The sequence below is a fragment of the Astyanax mexicanus genome, chromosome 18 (assembly GCF_023375975.1).
Source record: "Astyanax mexicanus isolate ESR-SI-001 chromosome 18, AstMex3_surface, whole genome shotgun sequence".
NCBI classification, from domain to species: Eukaryota; Metazoa; Chordata; class Actinopteri; order Characiformes; family Acestrorhamphidae; genus Astyanax; species Astyanax mexicanus.
In genome coordinates, this window is record NC_064425.1 from 45009377 (window position 1) to 45029830 (window position 20454).

General features: G+C 38.2%; 2 protein-coding genes across 2 annotated transcripts in view; one reads left to right on the top strand and one right to left on the bottom strand.

Annotated features, from left to right (window-relative positions):
- Positions 1-20454, top strand: part of dchs1a (dachsous cadherin-related 1a) — a 168708-nt gene that overhangs the window by 33223 nt on the left and 115031 nt on the right. The gene's annotated exons all lie outside the window — the stretch shown is intronic.
- Positions 12411-13739, bottom strand: LOC125782623 (uncharacterized). The gene is made up of 3 exons (XM_049467262.1): positions 13614-13739; positions 12877-13114; positions 12411-12716 (listed from the first exon to the last, which is right to left on the bottom strand). The coding sequence occupies exons 1-3, from the start codon at positions 13695-13697 to the stop codon at positions 12427-12429; spliced, it is 612 nt and encodes a 203-aa protein (XP_049323219.1). The 5' UTR covers positions 13698-13739; the 3' UTR covers positions 12411-12426.

The window sequence follows — 20454 nt, forward strand, 5'->3', positions numbered from 1 at the left end:
CCTTTGAAACCTGAGAAGAGACTGGCTGTTTGTATAAGAACCAAACCGATGGACTGGTGTCCCTTATAGACCACTGGAGCTTATTTTAAGAAGTGAAGAAAGATATTTTATTTAGTCTGAAGTTAAACAACAGGTTTCTGTGAGTTTTAGTTATTGATTGTCGGTTGTAACTTCTGAACAGTCAGTTTTTCAGTTTTTTCTAAAGAAGCTGTGTTTTTTTATTAACACTAAAGTGATCCAGACTATTAAGGAACACATAAGAAATCATGTAGTAATTTAAAAACAGTGTTAAACAAACCAAAATACTCTGTGAAGCATTTTGGGGAGCTGATAACGTGTGGTTTCTGAGGCTGGTAACTCTGATGATCTATATAATCTGTTTTATTATTTTATTTTATTTTTGGAGGTTTGGGGCTGCATGTAGAAGTCTTTAACCCCTTTTGGTACAATTTTTTTCAATGGATAAAGTCATTTGTTTCTTTATTTAGTTGAGAAGTTGTTGCTTCTCATAATATGGATTAAACCATTACTTAAATAGAGCTATTTTTTTCACTGTCTACCAACTCTACTCTACCTAAGAGCAGCATCTATCCAACCAGAGAGAACAAGGCCAGTTGTGCACTCTCAGGGCTCCAGCAGCTGATGGCAAGCTCCCAGTTTTTACACCCCAGACGTTTATTTTCTTTTATTTAAATATTGGTTGTCGTTGTTTTTTCAAATTTAATTCGCTTTTACCATTTCATTTGTATTGTTTTATATATTTTTCGCCTTATTTGAACTTATCTGATTACATACTTGATACTTTGGCTGCATTGTAAATGAGGGGTTGATTGATTGTATTAAATGAGAATCGCTACAGTACTGCAAAACAAAATATTGTGATACGATTTGATATCGATATTAGATATTTTGATCAATATATCAGCATTTGTCGTACAGTTTTATTGTATTGATGCATTAATATACAGTAGGAATTTTGAGCAATCACACTAAATATGGGATATAGGGATATGGGAAGTATTTGGCCAACTCAACTCAGTGGAAGTGTTCTCCATTGACTCATTCTCCGGCACAGGTTTCGCTCAGACTGAGAAGGAAACTTCTTCTACGTTCATCAGTTTTCCTTGCAGCCACGAAGACGTTTCCTGTCTCAGTCGTGTCTTGGCAGCTCTGTCCTGCGGGGAACTCCAGGTCCTGCACTGTCCTTGAAAAGAGATCACTTCTATCACGTTCCATTTATCTTCTACAGCCTGTGATTTTTGCCCCCATGTATTGAACACAGCTCTCACTGTGCTTTATTTAGTTTAAAGACGTAAATGCATCACTGTGCTTCATTGCCGTTTTTTCCTATTGGGTGTTCCGGTCCTTTTCGGGATGATTTGGAACATATCGCTCATTTTACCACAGCCAATATGAGCTTGATTGTGGCAGCAGACTGTGACGTCAGGTTGAGCTTACCGAGCTCCAAAATACCATTTCTTGCTTGTTTTTTATAAGAACTGCTGCAATCACAGTTGAGGAAGTTGAGAGGAGGGAAAAACATATAGATGCTCATGGTAGTGATGATGCTTTAGGGTGAGATTGGAGGAAAATAGCTCAGAAAAATGGCGTTTTTATAAAAATATATATATTATATGCTACCAGTTTCGCTCCTTGTGTTGACGACTGCACCAATTTTCCGTAAAAAGAGTGAGTCGGTACTGTGTGCGTCCCAGAAGCCATTATGTGGCCTCTGGCTGCCTCACTTATAGTGGAGTGTGGTTAAAAAAAAAAATCACAGCTGAAAAACAAGTGTATCTAGTTTTGCAGAGCTGCAGTGTGAACGTCTGGAGATGCTGAATTATTGAATATAGCTTCCCAAAGTAGGTTTCCTTCAGCAGCAAAACAAAACACAATGACTAAATGGACATGTTTTCAGTGGAATTACACGCATTAGATTCATGCATTTCATGTCTATTTAATTGCGGTTTTCTTTATTTCTTGGCTTCTCAATTCTTGATTGATTTTTTTTTAAAACCTTATTTTAGAGCATCATTATTAAGGAATTTGTCTGTATTTTCTGGGAACTAAGGTATTTTAGGTTTTTTAGTGTTTTCACACCTGTGGTTGTGAAAGTTTCTATGGTCCGGATCAGTTGAGGAGTTTATTTATTTGGAGCTTCAGTTTCTCCCTCTGTTTGGTTTGGTTTCACACAGGTATAAAAACCTAAACGCACCAAAATGTGCACCAATAATCCACGTGAGTATATACAAAACCATTCTGGTCACATCATGGTTTTGCTCGATCCAATTATACTTTCTTACTCCCGCAACAGACAGCTCTGATCAATCAGAGGAGACAATGTGCTTGTGTTGTTTATTGGTGTGGATTTTGGTAAGTTTAGGTTTGTGCCTGTGTGAAAACAAACCAAACAGAGGGAGTAACGCTTCAAATAAACAAACTCATCAACTGATCCTGATCATAAGAACTTTCACTTTTCACTTTTCACAAGTGAATAAAAAAAAAAAAATAAAATAGGATAAAAAAACAGTAATTAAAAAAAAATAATAAATTAAAATAATAAGTAAAAGGTAAAGGTAAAAAAAAGTAAACTTATGAACAGATGATATACATTATTGAAGGTCTTAGTTTTTTTTAGCCGTCTATATACTGCAACTTAACTAATTCTGCGTTTTATTACCCAAATGTACAGTATTTATGTGCATTCTATTGATTTTTTTTTTTTTTTTGGTGGTTGCTTCTCCTATTTTTTATTTTTCTCTTTATTTTCTCTAAGCAGCCTCACAGTTTCTGCATGCTGGTAACAGGCTTCTGTTTATACAGAAGTCAATATGTTGCCATGCTGATATTATCAGTGGTATTAGTGGTGCTGGAGGATCTCAATAGGCTTTCATATAGACTCTTGGCCAGGTCAGGAGTGGAGTGGAAGTCTGTACGCCTCATTAAACAGAAAACACACCACCATATGGCTGTTTTTTCCCTGGTCAGATGTCCTTTCCTTTGTTCCATATTTGCATCAGATGCTGCTTTTTCTCTACACTCCGGAGACGCCGTTCTCCTCGTATCCAGTGACTCTGTCACACCGCTTTAGCGCAGACAATAGCAGCCGTTTCTCACTCGGGTTTGATGCCAGGCGATGCTTCACTGTGGCAAACGTCTGCATTCTTAGCAGTTTCCTCAGCGGCCGGCCGGGAGAAGTGGAGCTTTGGACGCGTTTATGATGAATTCTTCTGGAATAGGAAGTGGGGAGAGGAACGCCGTGCCCAGACGGCTGAACACCGGCTCTTTAGCTTGTGCATGAAATAAATTACAAGGTTCTACCTGACAAAGCTACAGCTTTAAGGAAAAAAAGAGCTTTCAGGAAAGTTCTGTGGGACTGTTTTTTTTAGAGGAAACCTTTTAATTTTCAGATTTTCTTCCTCTAAAATTTATAATATAGGAAAAAATAAAGGTCAGTAAATTTAGTTTGGTTAAAACGGACTCGGGTTGGTTTGTACTCTTAGTGCGGTTCGATTGAACAGGTGTGAAAGCACTAATCACACTCGGGTTCAGATCAAAACAACCGGACTAAAACCTGCTAGAGGAGGTGATCTCGGTTCCAAGCGAACTCTGAAGCGGTTCACTTGTGGTGAGAACATGATAAGCTGCAGTTTAATCTGATATATTAGCCAGATAACGCTAATTACCACAGCTATGAACAAACAAACTCTGTCTCTGCTGCTCCATGCTGTTTACTCACTAAGAGCACAGTATGTGCAGCGTTCACTGCTCACATCTGCATGAGTAGACACGCCTCCTGTACTGCTCCTCTTTTCCTTCTTCTCCTTTCCTGTTCTTTCTCTCCTTCCTCTCCTAGTCCTCCTCCTTTACGACGACTCGTCTCTTCCTCTTCCTTTCATACTCCTCATCCTCTCTTCCTCCTCCTCCTTTACTACCGCTACTTTTCTTTTCCTCCTTTAATACTCCTCCTCACCTAGTTCTCCTACTTTCCTACTCTTCCTCCTTTCCTTCTCATCTTTCCCTACTCCTCCTCCTCCTCTCTTCCTCCTTCTTTCCTCTTTTCCTCTTCCTCTTCTTTCTCCTCTTCCTCCTCTCCTTCTCCTCCTTTTCTACTCTGGTTGGAACAAAGAGCTACTTTTGGAGTTTCTGGATCCAAAAACAGATTATTCCTTTCATAAATTGAAATATTATTAGACCTCCAAAACTGTCATAAGTTTTAGCTTTAGCTCTTTGCTTAATATGTAGTCATTTTAAACAAAAATGTCTCTTTATTGATTTAAAAGTGGTTCTCCTATGAAATCACTCAAAGAACCCTTTGTATTATCTTTATTTTTAAAAATATTCACCAAAATGTAAAATAAAACCTCATAATTTTACCATAACAAAGTTACTTCCTTGTGAGTGAGTCAGTGCTACACTGACAGACTAACAGCAAAATTACAGCTAGACCCTGTCTGTCTGGAAATCCATGTAGAAAGTTTAAATTAAATAATAATGGGTGACTCCATGAATATTTAGAGGTTTTCTACTGTCTTGGAAAATAAAAGTCCTTCAAGAGGCTCCATGAAGTCTTCATTTTTGAAAACGGTGCCCAGTTAATATTAAGCAGAGCTGTTTTTTTTCTAAAATAGCTAAAATTAATACTTTTAGACGCGTATTTTTTAAACAAACCCTGTAATCAAGGTGACCACCAGCATTTGCCCCTGATCAGAGTGGAGGAACTGAGCGCGTGCAGCATCATCATCATCACGCAGCTGTCTCCTCCTCTATACGTGTCTCACTGCTCGCGGTGTCGAGGCTGTTTTTACTTCTTTCCTCTGTTTCTTTTTCCTCTCTCTAACTGCCGTGCCCCCGCTCACCCCCGGCTCTGTGGTTTAGCGGGTATTACACCGAGCTGCTAAATCACAGGAAACGAGATGTGCTGCTTAATGTGTTCGTAAATGTAATACTTCCTCACGGCACTTCCAGCGGCGCGGTGATGTTAGAGTAAACACCGCAGCACATCTGCACAGTTCTGGGTGTCCAGGTTCTCGAGCTGCTTAACTGCAGACCACTACCAGCGTTTTTCTTTCTGTTCTTTTTCCTTTTTTCACAACATGTCCATCAATTTTTATAATTGAAAGCTTCTGTTCAGCTCTTTCTTAATTTTTAAATGTTGCTTTCTAACTTCTGCGCTGTGGTTTCAAACTTTGGAACTGTGGAAACTGTGATTCCAAACCTTTAAAACAATATTTTCCAAACTTTTAGCTTTTCTTTCCAACATTTACTTGGTTTGAAACGTTGCTTTAACGTTTTGCGATTAGTAGCAAACTTGTAAAAGTTTGAAACCACATTTTGAAATATGACCTCACAGTTTGAAACTGTGATTCCAAACATTTACATTTTTTAATTCCAAACTTTTGAGCTTTGCTTTTAAACTTTTACTCATTTTGGAATGCTGCGTTAAATTTTGGAATTAATAGCAAACTTGTGAATGTTTCTTTTTATAACTTTTGAACTGTTATTTCAACCTGTTAAATCCTGTTTTTTTGTTTTTTGTTTCTTTTACTTTTACTGTGACTCATGAAAAATCTTTCATTTATAATAAAAGAAACTATCTAAAACATTGGTTTAAATTTTAAAATAAGAAAAAAGTAAAAAGTTGATTACAAATTTTGAAATGTGAGCTCAGACATTGGAACTGTGATTGCAAACCTTTTAATTTTTTTATTTCAAACTTTAGAGCTTTGCTTTCAAACTTTTCTTGTTTTGGAAGTTTCTTCCAAATTTTAGGATTGATTACTAACTTTAATTGTAATTCTAAACTCTTAAATGTTTTCAAACTTTTACTGTGACTTACTCAAAACTTTTCAACTAGTATTCCAAATTTTTTTAATTGCTAATTCTAAATGTTGAAATAATTCCAAACTTTCAAACCTTGCGTTCAAACTTCTACCATGACTCACTCAAAATATTTCAACTTTAAATCCAAATTCTGGAATGTTGCTTTAAACCTGTTACAGTTCAAGAACAGTTGAATCATGCTTTTAAGCAGTGATTTTACAGTCACTCATTCAAAGCTGAATGTTAATCAGCCCAGTGATTTCAGACGCTTGTAGTGTGAATCTCTCAGAGGCTGATCTGAAGAGGAAGTTTGAGTTGGGCTCCTGCGGGAGGAAAATGTGTGATTTATTGAGGCGCGAGTGAAAGTGCGAGACATGCTGCTGCTCTTTAACGACACGTTTAGGGCGAGCTGGGCGAGTCAGACAATAGCGTGGAGAGAGGGAGAGGAGAGACTTATGATCACCCAGCGGTTTTGATGCCGGACCAATCATCAGCTCACATTAGCACGTCGGCTTCTTTTACTGTTTTAGTGGTTTGAACATTAAATATTTTGGCTGAAGAGAGAAAATAAAAAGATTCCACTGGGTGGAAAGTGGATTGTTCGGATTTAATCTCTGTTTAACTCCTTAAAGATATGATATTATTATGAAAAACAAACAAACAAACAAAAAATCATGTTGCAAAAGTAAAAGTGTGGAACAATTGATTGAAGTTTATGGACTTGGAATTGGTCAGTTTTTAAACATACTGATTAATCTGTGTTTTACTGAAAATAGTATATAGTGAGGTGATTGAATGTAAATTGACTAAATTAAATAAAAAAACTAAATCTAAGAAACTGACTGTTATTGAATGTAACTTATTTGTGACTAATTTTAGCTCATTGTTGATTTTTTAGTTTACTACATAATTTGAGCACAACAACAGTCTTTTAGGGGTGTTTTCAAAACGCAGAACGCTGGAATAATTGCCGCTACACTTAAAATGCTTTAAAAAAAATTTATTTGTAATTTTAGTTAATTTTAAAAAAGCACTTTTTATGTTCTGCTTTATTTTACTTAATTTTATTTCTAATTATCTCTTATTTTTCTCCCCAAATTATGGGGAAAATGGTAAAAAAAAGCACTTTTCGTGCTCTGGTTTATTTTTCTTAATTTTTTATTTCTAACTTTGGTGCACAGCTTTCGGCACAGCTTTCCCAATCATGTGGATGGAGGCCATGCGTGAGTTTACCTCTTTCATGCTTCCTTTTTTAGCTCCCCTCACACTTCTTAGGCAGCAGCAGCCTGTCACTCACACAGACACAGAGACAGCGCTGTGCAAAACATGACGTGTTTCATTTTATTGCCTTAAGTGACATCACACGTCCTGCGATGTGAATATTGTGCATGCGCACTTCACGATGACTATGCTTAAACGATATACTATATCGTGCAGCCCTAGCTGTAGTGCATCCGTCACGTATCTTCACCAGAAATACAGTGAGATGTATTGTAAGTCTATGATATTTGCTAGTAACTCTCTTATCTCTCTTATTTGGAACAACTATTCTTATATTTTTAAGTTTACAGTCAAAGCAATCAATTATAACAGTTTTTTATATATATATATATTCCATTGCTTAATTACCTCTGAGTCATTTTGCGTAGTTTAATCTCTTCATGGTTAACAGTGTGGTAGAGTTTCTTGGATCTTGGAATTGGATTCACATAATTTAAGTAAAGTATTTATCAAAAGTTTTATATTAAACGTCTCTCTGATGATGTTAAAGCTTCAGACAAAAGCAGATTTGTTCCTTTTCAGGCCTCTGTCATCTTCTTTGTGTCTTGGTTTAGTGGAAAAACTGTTTTTCATAATTGTCTTTGTCTTGTTACACGTTCATTCAGACCGAAAGCATTTTTAACCGCTGAGCAAATTGTCTCCACATCCAGAGCTTTATAAAGAATCCTGTGTATCCTGTGTGTTCGCCGGAGGGCTCGGCTCCTTGATTACGCTCTGCCGTTCGCGGTAATGAGACGGTAAGTGCGCTACACGGCGTGGATGGGTCTGGAAAAGCGGCGTGAGGCCTTTAGCCGGGGGCTGTGGTCTGGCCATCGCCAGTCGATTTACGTAGAGCCGAGCCGGATCACTAATTGGCTGAGTTAAGATAGCTGAGTGTAATTGGCTTGAACTGAGTTTTATTTTAAATTTATGAGCTTATTATAGACCTTTAAACAACCTAAGTGTGTTGATGCTCCCGGGGTCAAAACAAACCGGGGGCTGCTCGTGTTGTTTAGGTAAAGGAAGCTCCCGGGGAGGAGAAAGGTATACAACACAGAACAAATCTTTGGAGAGAGAGAGACTGAACTCTGCGGTTGTTCTGCTGCTTTTCCTTTGGGAACTTGAACATTCTGTAGTTGTTCAGTCTCTCTCTCTATTTCTGTCTTTCTCTTTCTCGCTTTTCCATATTTTCCTCCCACTCAATCTCTGTTTATCGCAATGCCGTGAGAGATAATACGCTCTACTAAATCTGTTCTGTCTCACAAATAAAAACAAGGAACTAAACTACATTTCTAACGAAAAGACGACTCTATAAACAATATGCTAAACAATATTAACAATAGCTGTATTGAGATCATTTCTCAGTGGTATATCAGTGGTAAGTCTCAAAAACTTTAGATACACAGGTATATGTTTGAGTAAAATCAACAGACCTCAGATAATGCAAAGAAAACAAGTTCATATTTATAAAGTTTTAAGAGTTCAGAAATAATCAATATTTGGTGGAATAATCCTGTTTTTTTTAATCACAGTTTTTTTCATGCATCTTGGCATCATGTTCTCCTCCTCCACCAGTCTTACACACTGCTTTTGGATAACTTTATGCTGCTTTACTCCTGGTGCAAAAAAATCAAGCAGTTCAGTTTGGTGGTTTGATGGTTTGTGATCATCCATCTTCCTCTTCATTATATTCCAGAGGTTTTAAATTTGGTAAAATCAAATAAACTCATAATTTTTGAAGTGGTTTCTAATTTTTTTCTAAAACTTTTGACGAAGACTTTAAACGTAATGGATTTTCAACGTAATTAAACTTTCAAACCTTCAAAAGTCTGTTCTGTAACCAGGGCAAGAAACTCCACAGTTCAGCACAGATTCGGTCAGCCTGATTTTGTTGCAGAAAATCAATCAGACTGATCCAGCATTTTCTAACTTTATGAGCCCTTGACGGCATTTTTTTCTTCATAAAGCATCTGATTCATGTGAAAATGCCTTTAAAAGTTTAGTCTAGTGGTTTGTTAAAATAACAAAAATGACAAATTTCTCCTGGTGGCACACAACCTGTCTGCCTTGTACTCGAAGAAGAATTGAAAAGAACACTTCTGATACAACCTTGGTTGTTTTAAACGTGCTCTATATATAAAGGTTGAGTTGAGTTGTAGTCACATGTGTAGAAATGTCTTTTGAAACTAGTCTTAGTAATTGCCAGGTACAGTCGCAATGTCAAAAATCAGCCATCATGTTCATTATTAAGGTTTATCTGATATCAAAACTGTAGCATCAGTGTATCTCAGTCTTCAGGTGCATTTTACCTAAAAAAAAAAAAAAAAAACCTAGGCCTGTAGCTGCGTTATAAATCTCTACAAAAATTCCTCTACTGGGGCTTTTCATTAGAACTTCATAAATATGTGATTTTCAGAGTCGGGAAGATGCTCTGTCACTCCTGTCCCTGATTCAGATCCAGATCAGCTCAGATGCACCTGTGGGACTCAAATCATCACCTGCAGGAATGCAGGAATGGGCTGGATTTATGATGGACAGGAAGCTCCTCCCGGGGCGCGAGAGTAACTCACGTCAAAGAAAACGAAAAAACGATTTGCGAGTCGCTTCTCTCTCTCTCTCTCTCTCTCTCTCTCTCTCTCTCTCTCTCTCTCTCTAAAGCAATGAGCCATCAAACCTCCCTCACAGCCCATAAATACGCAGGACATTAAGCTGTCCACCTCGTGGAAGGAGGAAAGGACCTTTTGGACCTTCTTGCAGAGCGTGGTTGGAAACCTCGTTGACCTTCCGCTGCTCTGCTTTTATAAGCTGCTTTCTGTCTTCTCCTCTCAGAAGATCAGTCTCGCAGGACGTATCGGGAACACTGGAATACTTTACTTTAAGATGGATCGGTCGGAAAAGCTCTCAACTCAGGTGACGACGCCTCCGTCGTCCGTATTTTTTATTTGACGATTGAGTGTTGGATGTTGAGTGTGGATGAAAAGTCGTGTAATGTGCTCTCATCAGGCCGCCGCCGTGTAACTACAGAACCCAAATCCCTGCTGCTCGTCTGTCATCTGCTGTACCATCCTCTCTCCAATCCAGGCCTGTTACAGAACCTCTCAGAGCCGAGTCGAGCTATAAACCACTTTTCTCTTTAAACCCCATTCTGTGCCACCTCAGCTTTCTGTCTGAGCCCAACTAAATCCAGCTTTCAGACACCACCCAGCCGAGCTGCGTCCCGCAGTGCAGAGATTTATAGATGCTCATAGTGTGTGTAAATATATCAGTTCTGAGTTTGGAAATCGGGTTTACGCTGTTCCATTTGTGGCAGATTTAAACCAAGCCATAGATACAGTACTGTGCAATTTTATAAAGTTTTAGACACCTAAATACATTATTGAAACTTCTGTTTCTCAGCAATAGTAGAGTTTTACTGAGTCTATATATATACCATATATTTACCAGATCACTGGTAAGTGGGTAATATTATAGTAATTGTATTAATCTGTAAATTAAATATCAATTTCCTATCTGTCTGTTTATAACCCTGTCTATATATGTGGTTATTATTTATATATTCCTACATACCTATAATTTCCATCCATCCCTCCATCCCTCCCTTATTTGTAATGAAGACAGAGACAGTGATATGTTTGTTAATGGTTTTTATTTTGTAAGGTTCTGGTTGGGATGTTATTGGGTGTTCAGGTGTTCAGAGTGGGTTTGGTGTGAAATGTTTTGTTCCAGAGAAGTCGACAGAGTCAGAGCTGCTCACAGTGATTGAGACGGGACCCGTACGTCTGAAGGGTGGAACTGCCTGTAAGAGAGCGGCTGGGGGACGCCGGCCGGCCCTGGGCGAACCAATCACAAGCTTTCCCGGGCTTGTTTGGGGGCGGGACATTCCCAGCTGGTTGACTGGGAAGCCCTGATGCCACAGGGCCGGTGCGTTTCCCCCCAAGCAGAGACCCCACCTCTAATAAAGAGCCTCTGGCAAGAGGAAGGTGGAGTCTCTGCTTCATCCACCTCTTCAGATGTAGTTCCTGTTCTCCACCACTGTGAACAGCTCTGAGTCTATAAACTTCTCTAGAACAGAGCGTTCCACCCCAAACCCAGTCTGAACAGCTGAACACTGAATAACATCCCAACTACAGACAATAAATAAAAAATAATGAACTGATTAAATGATTAAATTATGAACTAATTAATTGATTATTTATACAGTAATTTCTTAATCTCTGATTGGTCCTTAATATTTACAAATTTCTCAATAGCCCTTTCAGCCTCTTTGTGAGAGCCCAAGTAGCGCAGTGCAGCTCGGGCGTGGGTCCTGTAGAGAAAGACAGATAACAGATAACAGTTAGTGGATTTGATTCAGTGCTGCTTCCTTCATTCCTTCATCTGATTGGTTGATTAAAGCAGTTAAAGTTAAAGTTGCTTACCTCACTTCCTGGGCTGAATCGAAAGCCAGTGTGCTGACGGCAGGAATGATTTCTCTGGCGAACGCCTTCCTGCCGGTCAGCACACGAGAAACCCCCACCGCCTGCAGGAGCCTCACCAGGCTCAGAGCGGCGGCGGCCCTCGAGACCGGGTTTCTGTGGCTGGACAGAAGAGAGGAAACCAACACAGTCAGATAGATACACATGATCACATGACCTGGTGACACTTCCTTTATTTAGTTTTTCCATGTGAAATCTATTAATGAATAAGTAAGGTGAATATATATTTACCTTAGTCCACCATCCAGCAGGCCTTGCAGGACTCGGCCAGGCGAACAGTGGAGCACCATGGTGCTGAGGGCGAGCTCTACACCCTGCCTTATAAAAAGACTGGTCTCTCCAGCCTTATGAAGGAGGGTGCGAGCAGCGTCCCCTACCTCACTGTCCATGTGTCGCTGCAGGTGAGCGAATAGGTGCGCCATGGTGGTGATGGCGTCCCGAGAGACTATGGAGCGGAGGTTTTTCACCTGAGACAGTGGAGAAAACAGAAGCAGCACACTGAGCCTCGGCCTGTTGAACTCCATCAGTTTCTGAATCGTATCAGATCACAGAAGAAGCTGCTGTAGAGAGTGTATGAAGTGTGTATGAAGTGTGTTATAAACTCTTACCTCCACAATGACTGCTCTGCTGATGTAGTGGAGCTCTGGCAGCAACACCTCAGAGTGATGTTCAGCCAGAGCTCGCACGAGCCGCAGTCCCTCTGTCTTTCTTTCCCTGTGTCACAACCAGAACATTCAGAGAATTACAGGCTGAACACGTCTGGAAGACGGTTTTCAGTTTTAATGTTTTAATGTTTTTAATTCTGAGTATATTTCACTCTACTCTGAAACAGAGCACTGCTCCGTTACAATTCTTAGTAGTAGAAATCTTACCATTCCTCATCCTGCAGCAGATCTAGTGCCTGGCCGAGAGCATCCTCAGGCCGGTTGAGGGGATCCTCGCTGGTCAGGGATGGAAGCACCAGTGGCTGCTCCACTCCCTGACCTTTCCCCACGGCCTGAGGAGCTGCCCTGATGTTACTGGGCTTCCTCCTGCGTTTTCTCTCCACCTGCGCTGTTTCCTCCTTTACGCTGTGGGCAGCCATGTTGCTAACGGGCGGCACCACAGCTTGGAGTGGCCTCAGCTTCCTCCGCCTGTCCAGAACTGGTATCCTGCTACCTGTGATTACATCAACAATACATGGAGGAAGTATAAGTTCTAGTAATGGATTAATTAGTAAGGCATTTATTAGTAAGGGATTGATTAGTAAGGGATTGATTAGTAAGGGATTGATTAGTAAGGGATTGATTAGTAATGGACACTTTAAACTGGAATTTACCTGGTGAATTGTTGGCCGTTGGTTTATTCACCACCACTGGTTGGGTAGCGACAGGCGGAGGCACAGGTGGAGGAGTTGGCTGGACATGGAGCGGCCTTGAGGTGAACTCTTCTGTAAAGGAGGAGTTCCTGAAGGCTCCGCCCCATTCTGGCTCCAGCCCTCTGATTGGGTGAAACCTGCTGCCAGTGTTTTTGGCAGCAGGTTTTGCTGGTGGTGGACAGGGCGTGTGGAGATACCACTAGTGGAAAAAAATAGATCAAAGTATACTAAACATTAATTCGCTATAGTGCTTTAAAGTTTTCTTACACTTAAAATTATTAATCACTATATTTAAAGAGTGATTTTGTAAGTAGCACATTTCTAGTATACTTTGTTGGGTATAAACATATATTTTAATATACTGTACTACATTTTTTAGCGTGTTACAAATGTCCTTTTTTTATTTGGCATTCAGCACATTTTGCTAAAAATGTACAGAAGCATATTTGGTAATATTGGTATATTTTAAAAATATATACAGAATTACATTATACTAAAAGTGTACTTCAAAGTAGTCTATTTATTTAAAATATACTAATGTACTTTTTTTTTTAATATGATCGTTTACTTTCAAACATTTGATGAAAGCATAATATTAATATACGTTATGTATATTTTAGGTAAGTACATAAATCTGTTAGTATGTTTACAGCATACTTGGCACACTAAGTATAATTAAGTATATATTTTTTATTTACCTGGGACCAATGCTCAGCATTCTTGCGCCTCATTAGAGGGAGTCCGTAGACCCAGGGCGCGATTTTTGGACGATTAAAATCCATCTCTAGATAAGAGAAGTGGAGCTGATGTGCTGCTGCTGTAGGAGAGTCACACCCTCTGATTTGAATACTGACTGACCAGTCCTTAGATACTGTAGGCCGTGATGTCACCACGGAACTCTAGCTGAAGCTACGGTCATACTGTCATGGCGACCATGTGTTTAAATACGAAATGTTAGCATAATGCTAGCATAACATTAGCACAATTTTATCTTAATGTTAGCATAATGTTAGCACAATGTTAGCTTAATGTTAGCATAATTTTATTATTGAAAAAATAGAAAAAAGCTAAAAATAAACTAGTTATCAAGAATTTGAGATATTTTCATCGTATTTTTACCCCAAGATTAGACGAGGACACTTTGTGTATTTTTAAACAGCTTTAGGATGTGTGTTAGCTTACTTTAGCTAAGTTTGCTAGGTTGTGTGCGTTTTAGCATTAGCTAGCTCAGTTAACTTAGTTATATGTATGTAGTTAGCTAGCTAAATTTGCTAGGTTGTTTGTTTGTGGTTAGCGGTAGCTAGCTAAGTTTGCTTGGTTGTTTGTTTGTGGTTAGCGTTAGCTAGCTAAATTTACTAGGTTTTGTGTGTAGTTAGCATTAGCTAGCTATGTTTGCTAGGTTATATGTGTGTAGTTGGCGTTAGCTAGCTAAGTTAGCTAAGTTATATTTGTGTTTTAGTGTTAGTTAGCTAGGTTATGTGGTTTGTTAGTTAGCTAGCTAGGTTTGCTAGGTTATGTGTGTGTAGTTAGCGTTAGCTAGCTAAGTTTGCTAGGTTGTATGTGTGTAGTTAGCGTTAGCTAGCTAAGTTTGCTAGGTTGTATGTGTGTATTTACCATTAGCTAGCTAATTTAGCTAGATTGTGTGTGTTTTAGCGTTAACTAGCTCAGTGAACTTAGTTATATGTATGTAGTTAGCGTTAGCTAGCTAAATTTAGCTAGGTTATATGTGTGTTTTATTGTTAGTTAGCTTGGTTATGTGTTTTGTTAGTTAGCTAGCTAAGTTTGCTAGGTTGTATGTTTGTATTTAGCGTTGACTAGCTAAGTTTGCTAGGTTGTATGTGTGTAGTTAGCGTTAGCTAGCTAAGTTTGCAAGGTTGTATGTTTGTATTTAGCGTTGACTAGCTAAGTTTGCTAGGTTGTCTGTGTGTAGTTAGCGTTAGCTAGCTAAGTTAGCTAGGTCATGCGTTTTGTTAGATAAGTTAGCTAGATAAGTTAGCTTGGTTATATGTGTGTAGTTATGTTTAGCTAGCTAAGTTTGCTGGGTTAAATGTGTGTGGTTAGCGTTTGCTAGCTAAGTTAGCTAGGTTAAATGTGTGTGGTTAGCGTTTGCTAGCTAAGTTAGCTAGGTATTATGGGTGTTATTTAGCTAGCTACGTTCACTACAGGATGGACCTTAGGGTTAAATATACAACACTACAGTGTTTTTACTAGTGTTAAAACTGTTGTTTAACTAGTGTAAAACCAACGATCACACTGTGAGATTTTTAACATTTACAATGTTAATTTAATGCCAACACTGTTAATATAACACTGGCAAATGTGCTGTGCGGGTAAAACAAATTAACTTCATGACTGTTCAAATGTATTATTATTATTATTATTATTATTATTACTAACACTAACACATATTTCCCTTTATAATAATTTAAAGTGTTACCATGTACTTTACTTCATCAAAGACTTGGGTTCCTGTTGGAGAACCCTGCTGAGAGTTCAGTAGTGTATTCAGCAGCACCGCTCAGCACTCCAGCCTCTATATAACTCCGTCTCCTTCTTATGACTTTGACTTTGATCACGTCGTGTCAGGGTGTCGACTGTAATGTCGCAGGGTTTAGGATGAGAATCGGAAGAGATTAAGCAGAAGTTTGACAAGTTTGGCTTCCATGCTTATGTGGAAATTGTGTGAATAAATTGGAGTGCATGGTGGAGGAGCTGAACTTTTAAAAGCAGCATGCAGGAAGACTACTAAGAAGCCTGGATCTGGATAAAACTGTAAAGCTAACAAGACTCTTATATACACTTATATACACCCATCAGCCTTAACATTAAGACCATTGGAGAAAAAAAAGCTGCTTAATGAACGGAAATAAAAACGGGAAAAAAAAAACCAATAGTAAATATTGACTGTGAGTTCGACAGATGGAGAAGTCTTTAAGCCCAGAAGGAATACAAGACACTAAGCTGCTACTTTTCTCCAGAACAGTTAGCTATGCTGCTGTAGCTACTTAAGCCAGGTCATTTATTGCATAGTCTCACAGATCTCATACTAATTATCCATTTAAATGTGCTTTATTTTTTTTTTACTTTACATTTACTTACAATTAAATAACTTACAACAGTAAAGATCATAATCTACCATTTCTCCCATTTGGAGGAAATCAGTCAATCCTCCTTCTGTTTTAACCTAAAAAAAGGACCACATATGATTTAAACAGATGTAAATAAACATAGATGCAGTAAAACATAACAATGAATTCTCATTTTTAACTATAAGTATGTTTTTTTTTTTTTTTTTTTCTCCTGTGAGCCGAGCTGAAGAACAAAGTGTAGAGATTCCAGATTTCTCCTGGATGCTCCTCAGACAGCATGTGTGTATTATGTTCAGTTCCATCAGCAGCTCACCTGATTTACCACATTTACTAATTTATCAATTTACCAAACCAGGTGTTAATTAATATGATGAGAACTAGAAATAAATAACTCTATTAAACTCAGATTAAGAGGAGAGATTAGGATTAGGATGTTTTAAGGAAAACTTGTTTATATTTATTGTAATGCTGTAATGTGTTTTACTGAGCTAATAAACACTTACTGCACAGATAAGAAGCTTTTTCTTTACTGAAATTCCTAAAACTTTTGCACAATACTGTATGTTTTATTAGACTTTATTAAAAAGTTAAGTAAATTACAAATTCATTGATAAATAGCTATTAATTTGAAGGGTTCAATTACAGAATTTACTCTTTCTGGTTTCTTTTCGTACTTTTCCATTCAGTAAAATCATATATAGAGAATAGAGCAGATAAAATGGACAGTGAGTGCAGAATAAGCTTAAGGATTTGCACAGTTGTGAAGCTGGTTTGTGTAAAATAGATCCCCACCGCAGAGTAAAGCCAGGCGTTTACCCCGATACCTCACAGCCGAGCAGATCAGGCTTCTGGAAGCTTCAGAGCAGGTAAACTGTTTGAGTTTGTCGGAGTCAGCGAATCATAAATCATCAGCCGGTGTCTGCACCCACCCTCAGCCTCCGCCGCCGTCGCCGTCAGCGCTGCTTACACACACTTCATTATTCAGCGGCCTTTCTTCTGCTCTTTCTCCACACAGCTCCGGGTTCAGCGTCCCCGATGAATCTGTACGGAGGCAATTAGTTCTCCTGCCGCTGGAGACACGTCCTCGTACGCCTCCTTGGACTTCTTTAAGGAGCTGATTGTTGAAGGGCACATTCAGATTAGGGCTAAAGTGGTATAAGATGAGTATGATAACAGAATCTCAGAAAATAACATGATATGACAATATGGTTGTATTTCACAATTATCTTAAAGCATTAACAGGACAAAAAATACAGAAAATAAATTAGGGCTGTCAAGGTTTAAAGTGTTAATGCGAGCTATAAATTTGAAATCATTAACTCTGTATTATTTATTCAATGTAAGTTAATTACATCACCAAGTTTAACCCCTTTAAAACTTCCACTTTAATCCAAAGCACAGATTTTATTTTCCCCTCCCCGAGTCGACCTCGGTTTAGATTTCCAGCTCCGACCCGGATAGAGAGCTTTGTTTGTTTCTCTCTCTCCATTTCTCTCTGTCTCTCTCTCTGTCTCTCTCTCTCCTTTTCTTTCCATCTCTCTGTCTCTCTGTACGCTATCTAGACATATAAAACAATATAAGTGTATTCCACAAATAGCCAAATTTGTGCTGAAGTGTCAGTAAAACCCCAACAACCAATAACTCTCTCTCTCTGTCTCTTTCTCTCTGTTTTTCTGAACTTGCTGTTTGAAACCTAGCAGCATATTAGCTGAGATGCTAACAACCAGGCCCAGCCATCTTAAAGCCATGATGCTAACAGAAACAACAGCCAATGTTATTTTGAACTTGCTTTTTGAAGCCTAGATTAGCTTTAAAGCTTTCTGAAGCTTTTTACTATAGAAAGATTGCTGTAATGCTAACAGCTAGGCTTATCCAGTCTTAAAGCTGTGATGCTAACAGCCAGACACAGCAGCTGACCTTTGCAGTGTTGGAGCGTTTTAGCTGTGATGCTAACTGTGAAATTCTCTGTTTGCTTGCATTTTATTTTATTTTTTTTGTTCACCAATACATCCAATTCTGATAATAAGCAAACGTCCATGCTTTGAAAATTGTGTATTTTCTCACTATAATATACCATGTAACACATTACCATTGCAATCCTAGTTCAGATAATTCCAAAAATCCGGAGAACTCTGCAGAACTCTGCTGAAATGTTGTGTTTTACCTTTTGTATGTATCTGATTGCTTCATAGTCGGGCGTCAAGAGCAATTTAAAAGTAATGTCGTCTCATTCATGCGTTTCTGCATGAAAAAAAAAATGCTGTTTTATAAGCACACAAAGCACAGCCATGCACCACACACTCCCATTCATTTACTTTATCACTGAAAAAGGATGTCGGAGACCAATTTTAAATTCAGCCGCTATCGACAGCCTTTTCTCTGCTGCACAATAACACAACCGGCAAGCTAAATTAATGCTGTTTTCATAGAACGTTAATGGTTCCATTGAAGGCTTTTTTTTCACTTGCTGAATAGATGATGATGTGGGTTTTTTTTTATCTGGGTCTGTGCTGGGTGAAGAAGAGAGAGGTCATTTTTTTTTTGGTCAAAGCGTTTTCTCCCTGTGATTTACTGTCCTGTAATTGCGCTTGAAGTAGAGGCTTTAAAAATGACCATTAATCAGTTTTGGCCATTGTTAAAGTGACATTCAGTGGCGTACACACTCTTACAGACGCTTACACACCACTTATTACACTTTCTTGGCACTTTCTCCAAGTTCTCCGAGTGGCCACTCCAGCCTGAGAGAATAAAACCCAAGGAAAGAAAGAAAGGAAGAAGGGAAAAATGGATTGCAAAGCGTCCTGATGGGATGTTCTCAGAACTCAGAACAAAGGGCAGGAAGGAGAGCTATAGGTCCCACTGAAGAGAGTGAGGCCCAGCCTGGTGAGCAGCACTCTTTATACACTTTAAAAGAAAACCGGGAGCCTATTTTATTAATCTATAGCTTGATTTAGGGCGTCTCAGTGTGTCTTTGCTTTTGTAACAACGGGAAAAGTACACCTTGCAACGCAGGGCATGCGCAAAAGGCATGTGATAATTCTCTTAATTAATCATGGGTGCACTTCAGTTTCTGAATCAGTTTCTCTGATTTTGCTATTTATAGGTTTATGTTTGAGTAAAATGAACATTGTTGTTTTATTTTATAAACTACAGACAACATTTCTCCCAAATTACAAATAAAAACATTCTCATTTAGAGCATTTATTTACAGAAAATGAGAAATGGCTGAAATAACAAAAAATATAAGATTCAGAGCTTTCAGACCTCAAATAATGTAAAGAAAACAACAAGTTCATATTCATAAAGTTTTAAGAGTTCAGAAATAATCAATATTTGGTGGAATAATCCTGGTTGGTTTTTAATCACAGTTTTTTTTCATGCATCTTAGCATCATGTTCTCCTCCACCAGTCTTACACACTGCTTTTGGATAACTTTATGCTGCTTTACTCCTGGTGTAAAAATTCAAGCAGTTCAGTTTGGTGGTTTGATGGCTTGTGCTCTCTTATTTTTTCCAGAGCTGTATAAAAACAAGTTAATAACTTTTAAGGCATTTTAATATTAAGAGTTCAGGACCTGACAAATGGGTCTGTCAAGATTAGCCAAAAAAAAGTGATATAAAGAATTATCTGAAGCTTTAGCCTTAAGCTTTAGTGTCGGAGCCAAGGATTCTGAGGAGTTACTCAGCTGTTTTGTGACTGAAGGCTGTCCTGTTTTTTTATGATCCTGAAATACAGCTTTTATATGGTGAGAAATTGAATGACTCAACTAAGACCTTCAGCGACCTGAAGTCCTACAATTACTTTAGCGGCCTGGAGATTAAAAAATAAACAAATGTCAGTGTACCTTAATATTTTTAAATATAAGATTTAAACAGTAATATTTGACTTTTGGATAAGTTTTGCAGGCATTCATCATTTACTTTTATTTTATTTTTTATTACCACCCATGCCTTCTATAGCCTTCTCAAACTATATATGTAAAGACAGGGGTGTATGTGTTACAAGATCTCATTAAAAAATGTAAAAATCTGACAAAGTTTAGTTCTATAAATTTGTAATTTTTGCTTTAGGGATGGGTGATATGGCCCTACAATAATATCATGATATTTTGTGGTATTTCCTCGATAACGATGCTCTTGGCAATATGACAAAAACAATTATTTCCAATTTCCAAAATACACTTCTGTAACAAAATGAAAATTAAATTTTATTATTGCATTCGATATGATAAAAACAGCAACAAAAAAACAAATAGTACACATGATGTGATGATAATTAGAGGTGGGTGATATGGCACAATATTTCACAGTATAATATTTACTATATTCAAACTATATTGTGCACAAAAAAATATTTTGTACATATTTTATGATTCACATTATGCATCCTTTGTCCACTGGTGGTGCTGTTTTGGATGTTTTACCAATTCACAATTATATCTGCCATGTAC

Coding starts and splice junctions, on each gene's coding strand:
- LOC125782623 (XM_049467262.1), bottom strand. CDS start 13,697: ATGGATTTTAATCGTCCAAAAATCGCGCCCTGGGTCTACGGACTCCCT. Junction 13,115..13,613: donor ATGCTGAGCATTGGTCCCAG/GTAAATAAAAAA, acceptor TTTTTCCACTAG/TGGTATCTCCACACGCCCTG. Junction 12,717..12,876: donor AACGGCCAACAATTCACCAG/GTAAATTCCAGT, acceptor ATGTAATCACAG/GTAGCAGGATACCAGTTCTG.